This window comes from Panthera uncia, chromosome A2 (genome assembly GCF_023721935.1).
Source record: "Panthera uncia isolate 11264 chromosome A2, Puncia_PCG_1.0, whole genome shotgun sequence".
NCBI lineage: Eukaryota > Metazoa > Chordata > Mammalia > Carnivora > Felidae > Panthera > Panthera uncia.
This window is the reverse complement of record NC_064816.1, coordinates 139,847,353-139,854,918: the sequence shown is the minus strand read 5'-3', so window position 1 is coordinate 139,854,918 and position 7,566 is coordinate 139,847,353. Positions and strand designations below refer to the sequence as shown.

Sequence of the window (7,566 nt, the reverse complement as noted above, 5' to 3'; positions counted from 1 at the left end):
GCTTGGGGCAGGAGAGGGACCTAGAGTCCTGCTCCGGAGCAATGACCTTCCTCTCCAGACCCATTCCTGCCCCAGGCCAGGCAGAAAAGGGGAGCTCAGGCTTCCTCCCTCCCACCCTGGGCCACCACTTCTTCTCCAGCCTGGGGACACCCCCCAAAGGGGTGGGAAGAGCCCTACAGCCAGACCCTGAGGCCACCCCAGGCCTCAAGGGTGGGGAAGGAGAGAGGGCCCTGGCGAGGGAGGTGCCGGCACAGCTGCTGCCCCCCTCTGGCCCCTCCCTCAGCTGTTGGCTCTAGAAGGAGTAGCAACTGGGGAACAGCTGCGGCACAGAGCTGCCTCATTAGGCCTCTTTGTTTGGAGGGGCTGAGGGGCTGGTGGGGGCCGGGTTGGGGTGCTGGGGTAAGGGCACACAGCTCCTTCAACCCGGGCTGAGCACCCCGTTCTTTAGCTGGGCTTCCCAGCCCCCAGCCCCCACCCCACTCCTGGAAAGGGAAGTGGGGAGTCTTTCTGACCCCCTCCCAGGTGCCCAGATGCTCCATCAAAGTCCTGAGATAAGGCCCAGAGCAGGCCGCCCCCCCCCCCCCCAACCACAGCCCCTTCCCACCACTGATCGGGCCAGAGGGAACCAGAGGAAGCAGAAAGCCGCCCCTGGTGGGGAATCCCTTGACATCTCCTCAGGGTCGAGCAGCCCCGCCCCCTGTGCCCCCTCCCTCCACCCTCAGCCTCAGGCCCGGCCCCAAATTGCTGACAGCTTATCTCATCAGCACGAGTGAGCCACTTGGCCCAAATGGGGAACAGTTCCCCTTCCTCTCAGCGGGAACCCAGGAGCGTCCCTCCCGCCCCCAAACCATCTTTTCCTTCTTCCCCCTCTACTCTGAGCCGGCCCCTCCGCTGTTGAGCCAAGGGGCCGGAGCCAGGCACCGCCATGGGGGAGGGGAGAGGTGCGCTCAGGAAGGATGAGGCCTGGAGAGGGGCCGGCGGCCCCCGCAGCGGGGAGGGGAGAGGAAGGCTGAGCAGTTTCCTATAAAGTCCTGGTGAGGCCGCGGGCCCTCCTCTTGAGACCCCACCTGGGACCGTCAGTCTGTCGGTCAAACCTCAGCATGCAGGGGGATGACAGCCCCAGGACTGACTTGTCTCTGATTCCCGCACACAAATCCTCCGACCAACCCCCCACCAACACACACTCTGTAGCCCTCACCCCACTACACACACCAGGGTCCCCTCCCCCACCCCTGTCCTCAGGCTTGTCCTTCTGGAAAGCTCAGAGACATCTGCTGTGTCACGGAGGCAGGGCTATTTCCAGGCCAGAGCGGGTGGGGTGGGGGGGCAGTATTGGGGCAGGAGGGGTAAGGCCTAGAGAGGGGACTGGACAGGGCAAAGGGCCCCAGACTGACTTCAGCTGCTAATTCAGGAGGCCTAGAGATGCCCTGAGGGAGAGTGGGGGTGGACAGATATTCAATTATCTTTGGGGTAGCCTGGTGGGGGGAAGGCATCGGACCCCATGTGAAACTCTTCTCCTGGGGCTTTGGGGTGCACCCCAAGGGGCCCTTTCCTGTAAATCACAGCAAGACTCTTAAGAGCTCACCACTGGGGTAGGGGGGTCTTCTCTAGGCCCCCAGCCAGCAGGGAGGACTGCAGGGCTGTGAGGGGAGGAGCAGCCTCTGACCACTCAGAGCCCACCCTCAGCTCCCCAAGCTCCCAAGCCTGGAGCGCTTCCCCACCCCCACCAGCACTGATACACCTTCCAAATCTGGTTACACTCAATGACTTCCTCCCTTCTACAGGCCTTCCCCTCCCTCCTCTCAACCCAGACAGTTAGCTACAGCCAATCCAGTCTTAGGGAGTGGGCTGGGGCCTGGCATGGACTTAGGGGAGCACCCTCCTGCGCAGGCTAAAGCAGGAGGTGGATAGGCAGGGGTTAAGGTTTTCTGCCCTCTCTTAGTGCCTTTTTAGGTTTCTGAGGCTGGGCCCTGCCTGCCCTGGCCCAGGGGCCTGAACCCAGCTGCTAAGCACAGGCCTGTGGAGTCCGCCTGCCCCCCCCCCCCCAATGCCTGCCTAGCCACCAGCTTCCCTGACCTGCCTTCAGCCTGCTTCTCCCCCATGGACGTGCTGGGAGGCAAAGAAGCTCTTTGCTTTGTTTAGGGAGTAAATGCCCCCCAGGAATCAGTAATGGGCACCCTGTCTTCTCAAGCATGGGCTGGGATGGCCCCATGGCAAGAAAGGGGACAATGAGTAGAGGCGGGTTGATGGGAGTGTGTGCCGGGAGGCTGAGCTGGACGACTTAGAAACGGTAAGGTGTGGACTCCCCTGGGGAACCCCAATATTCCGCTGAAGGGACAGAGGGGTGTGAAGGCACTGCCCATATGGCCTGCATCGATGGCAGGAGAGCAGGGGCCAGGGCCCTCTCCCTGGGCCAGGGGGCCACCCTCTGTCCTATCTCAGCTCCCGGCACCCACCCAGCACCTGTGTCCGCCGCCCCCAGGGGCCAGCCCTTTCTTGGGGGCACTTCCCCCTCCCCGCTGTGTCCGTGCACTGCTCGCCCGCACTGACCGATGGACACGAGCTTGATGTGCTCGCGCTCCAGGAACTCGAGGGCCACGGACACGTTCTCCAGCTTCATCTGGCGGAAGTTGGGGCGCGGGTGGAACTTGCGATACATGCGCTTCTGGCTGAGCACCTCGAGCAGCGCGATGAGGCGCAGCCCGTCGCTGAGGTCTCGCTGCAGGTCGGTCAGGCGCTTGCCCACACACTTCAGGTGCTCGTTGCACCAGCGCGTGAACGTGTTCTGCTGGATCTTCTTCCACGGCGCGTCCTCTGCCAGGTCCTTCTCCGTGGACGGCATGTCGTCCACCTCGTCGCCCAGGCCGAGGCCGGCGGCCTCTGAGTAGCTGCTGTTGTTCATCATGCTGGCGCGGGCTGGGGCGGGGGCTGCTCTGCCTGCTGGGCTCGGGCTGGGCTCGGGCTGGGGCTGGGGCGCTGTCGGGGCGCTGTCGGGGCGCTGTCGGGGCGCGACCGCGGGACTCGCAGCTCTGCGCTGCGCTGCTCTCAACTTGTCTCGCGCCCTGGCTGGTGGGACTCGGCTGGCCTCCTCGGCTCCTCGGCCGCGCTCTCTCTCTCTGTGTCTCTCTCTCTCTCCCTCCGGGGGCGGAGCAGTGCTCGGGAAGTGCGGGCCGGGCCGGGGCGGGGGGTTTAAGAAGCCCCTGGGGCCGCGCCCCCCCCCCCCACGCCGCGCTTGCGGCCCCCGAGTCCACGTCAGAGCGCCGGCCTCCCAGGAATGCCGCCCGGCCCGCGGGTGGGGGCTGAGCCGAGCGGGCGGCCCCGCCTCCTTCCTCCCCTCCCCCCACAGGGCCCGGGTGGCGGGAGGGCTTCCCCCCCCCCACCCCAACACACGCCCCCCAGCCTCGGCCTGGGTCTGCGGCCCAGGCGGGCTCGGTCCTGCGCAGCCGCTCTGGGGAGGTGGATCGCAGAGCTGAAAGGCGAGGGGTGAGCGCACCCTATACCCCCAAACTGAGCGTCGCCAGACGGAGATGAAATACACCCCCTTCATACGCTGTGGGCCTAAAGACACAATGGGGAAACTGAGGCTAGTGGTTGGGGCAAAACACACTGAAGTCGTGCTGACAGAATTTTCTGGATGAATTGGTGGCAGGGCCGTTGACAGGGCCTGGGAGTCCTGGCTCCTGGCCCAGGGTATTGTCCACCTGCAGGGGAAAGGAAGTGTGTGTGCTTGTGTACAGATGGGCTGAGAGGAAGCAGGGACACTGCCCAGGCCGATTAGGAAGAAGGCTTGGGGGTGCTCCACTTTACAGGTAGAAAAGCCTCATTTGAAGCCCAATCCCAGGGTCCCAGGGGAAAGACGGAGGCTGCCCCTGACACAGTGTCCCTGTCACCAGCCTGCTTGGCCTCATCCCCTCAGAATGAAGCTGAGCTCAGGAAGATAGTACCCAATGAGTCACACCGTGTCCCCCCTCCATGTCTGACTCAACCAAGGTGATGAGAGGGCAAGGAGAGACTGCCCGTTGTGCCAGGGAGCCCCCTGGGCAATGTGCCCATTTGGGCCACAAGGCAGATCCTTCCAGCAAAAGGGCGGGTTAGCCAGACAGAAACAGGGAGAGCCTTGCCCAGAACAGCCAAGGGGAAACGTGACGGGGCTGGTGGGCAGGGAGAGCCCAAGGGAGCCAGCCAGAAAGCCTAGGCGGGACTGGGCTCAGGGTAAGCCAAGGGCAGCTGGAGGCCTAGGGTATGGTGACAGCAAGGAAACTGAGGCACTCAGAGGAGCTGCTTGGAGTGAGGGGAAAGAGCTATCAAATGTACTTATATAGAGAATATATAGCCTGCAATTCTGTGTAGCGTACATGTATTCCATATCTCCTGGTACCCCTTTTAGGCCAAACTTCCTCAGCTGCCCCATCCCTCTTGACACAGTAAGGTAGGGCCAGACATTCCCCAACTCAAGCTGTTTGATGATTGACATTTGAGAAGGTTCTGGGACCTTCTAGGTGAATCATTCTATCTTATTCCTCTTCTACCCCCAGGCAGTGTGGAAAGGAAGAAGACAGTGGGCATCTTTGAGGGCTGTCTCTTCAAGGGCAGAATGAAGGCAGTCCCTGTTATGGAGTTCAGAAAAAGGGGGGTTTGGAGGGGGGGGCAGTGCTTATGGCAAAAGGAGTCCATGAATGATTTCTTTCCCTTCTCATTAGGTGGGGGGGGGGGGGGGGGGAGTAGAGAAGGGACAAGAAAAAGAAGGGGGACCTGCTGTGGGGGGCTGGGGGGGGGGGAGCTCTGGGGGCCCTGATAATGACAGGCGAGGTATAAATAGCTTGGGCCCTGCGGCTCATGTTCTGTCGGCTGCCTGTGACGAGGTGCTCAGGAATCCCACTCTCCTATTGGCACGCCCCCTTCTCCAGAACTCTCATTCCCCCCCATGCCACCTTTGTCCCATGTCCAAAACCAACCATCAGGCATCAGTACTGACCATCTACTTGAGAGGCTGAGCTCTCCCGTGGAGAGATGCCCAGCTGGGGACACATGACACATAGCTCGGTCTCACAGGGAGGGAGGGGTGTGCGTGTGTGTGTGTGTGTGTGTGTGTGTGTATGTGTAAAAACGTAGACATTTGACACCCAGCCTGAGGTGCCAGCTCAGGGTTCAGCGAGGTTGTCATTGAAGCCCGGATGAGGAAACTGAGGTACAGATCTGAGACATCTCTCCTGGGGAGGAGAGAGAGGAGTAGGGTGGGTTTGCTTGGAGCTGACAGCCTCTTTACAAACTCTAATGGCTCACAGTCCTGTTTTGTGGGCATTACCTGAGGTCCCCCCGTAAGTTGAGGGCATCCGTTAAGGAGGGGGGATTTCAGAGGGAAGCCGGTGAGTGAAGAAAGAACTCCCAAGTGTAGCCTACCCTCTCTTTGTCCCCTCTCTCCCTCTTCTCCTACCCTCCCTGCAAGAGAGGTTTGTGTGCAGCCCCAGAGGAGTAAGTGAATGGTTGGCAGACAAGGGTGCCCAGTGCCAGGGATGGTTCCCGGCATCCTTCTCACCCCCTCCCACAGAAACCTGAACCTGTTGCTCTCCAGGATAAATCGGGGCCTGACTCAGGCCCCAGCCAGCCAGTCATAGTCAGCCTGACCCAGGAGCAGGCTGGTGACTCAGCCCTGAATATAGCCCATGAGCCCAGGCACAGCCATCAGTGCTGGAACAAACCGTGCACAATGCTAGTCCTGGGGCCTGCCAAGTGGGCCCCCCCCCCCTCCCTGAGGAGGGCTGATGTGCTCCTCCTCCCTGAGTCAGGCAGGGGCGCAGAGAGGGGTTTGCAGGGGGTTTCATCAGCTGAGTATTTGGGGCAGAGCTGGCTGGGGCCATACGCCTTTTATAACCCCCTGACTCACCACCCACTGACCTGTCTCAAGAGACCAGGTTGCCTGGCTATTCACCTGGCCCTGCCTTTCCCACCAAGGGGCACTGCTTGTCAGCCACTGACTTTGGCCATGGTTTGGGGTGAGCAGAATCTAAGTGACCAGGTCCAACGGGCTGTGTTTGAAAATCTTGTTTTTCTGGAGTTGGGGACATTTCCAGAGTCACCTATGAGGATACCAGGTTGGCCAAGTTCATAGTTGGCACTTTGATCAGTCAGTGATACTGACTGTGGCCCTGACTTATGTGCCGGGGACACTCTGGTAGGATAGAAAGATCTATAGCCCTCTTCAATTCTGGCTCTGCCACCTCCGGCAGGTAATATAATGATTTGGGGCTTCAGTTTCGAATCTGTAAAATGGAGTTAACAGTACCCTTGTAGGAGATTAGGAGATTTTTTATGTGTGAAGATGAGAAGAGAGAGCATGCGAGGTGATTAGCTCGGTGCTTAGCAGCTAATAGGTGACCAGAAAAAGTAAGTTTGTTTCCTGTGCTGGTGCCTTATGGACCACGAAGGTTCTTTTTTTTTTTTTTTTTTTTTATTACATTTCTTTATTTTTGAGAGGTAGAGAGAGATAGAGCATGAGTGGGGGAGGGGCAGAGAGAGAGGGAGACACAGAATCGGAAGCAGGCTCCAGGCTCCAAGCTGTCAGCCCAGAACCCGACACGGGGCTCCAACCCACAAACCGTGAGATCGTGACCTGAGCTGAAGTCGGATGCTCAACCGACTGAGCCACCCAGGCGCCCCTGGGCCACGAAGGTTCTAGTGAGCAGGCGCTTCCTCACAGCCATCCCTATCCCCTGTAGAGTCCGTTGCCGGGATCACTACACTGTTCTTCCCTTCCCTTCCCTTCCCTTCCCTTCCCTTCCCTTCCCTTCCCTCCCCTCCCCTCCCCTCCCCTCCCCTCCCCTCCCCCCCCCTTCCCTTCCCTTCATCTTAACACTGCATCTGCCAGAATTGGAGCCAGACTACTTCTGATCTTTAGAACTACCCAGGAGTGGCAGGTGGTGGCCCGGGGAGAGCGAGCAGAGGGGCTGTTGTGCAGAAAGGGAACAGTCGTGCAGAGCACAGCAGTGGGCAGATGGAGGCCCCCAGGTGTTTGGTTCTAGCTGTACCTCAGCCTGGATGCATGCCTGGTGGTGGCTTCTAAGAGACACCCTTGTGGACTTAAAGCTAGCTCAAGTGGCTGTTCCACACTCCACACAGAGAGTCCTCTTTATTCTGGCAACGGTATATCAACAAGACCAGGAGGCACAAAGACCCAAATGATGAAGAGGATGGCTTTCTAAAATGAGCAAAAGGGCTGGGGGAAGAAAAGCAGGACCACTTTCCTGCGCATTGCTCAGGCTCTAGGCTCAGGCCTGGGAAGGATGGGATGCAGTCCTAACTGGAGGCCGACTGCCTCCCAGACCATGACCTCCATCTTGGCTTCTAATTCCAAGTTAAATCAGTGATCCTCACTGGTAAGTCATCTTCCAGTCCTTTCCACCACATATGTTCTCCAGCCGACTGGTGGCCGGACTAAAGTGGATTAAACACAGGGTCCCCCTACCTACACTCAACAAGCCAGGGGCCAGTGGTACCGGATGGGTTGTGAAGGAATTTCTTCAATTTAGGTTACAACTGAGCACATACAACCTAATGTCACTGAGGGCA

General features: G+C 59.6%; 1 protein-coding gene across 4 annotated transcripts in view; it reads right to left on the bottom strand.

The window, feature by feature from the left end:
- The window catches only part of FLNC (filamin C), a 27,505-nt gene extending 24,235 nt beyond the window's left edge, over nt 1-3,270 (bottom strand). For all 4 annotated transcript variants that reach the window (XM_049641805.1, XM_049641806.1, XM_049641808.1 and 1 more), the window contains exon 1: nt 2,551-3,270. In XM_049641805.1, the coding sequence (XP_049497762.1) occupies nt 2,551-2,905 (355 nt within the window). In that variant the 5' untranslated portion in view covers nt 2,906-3,270. The remainder of the gene's footprint in view (nt 1-2,550) is intronic.
- Nucleotides 3,271-7,566: the final 4,296 nt, after the last annotated feature.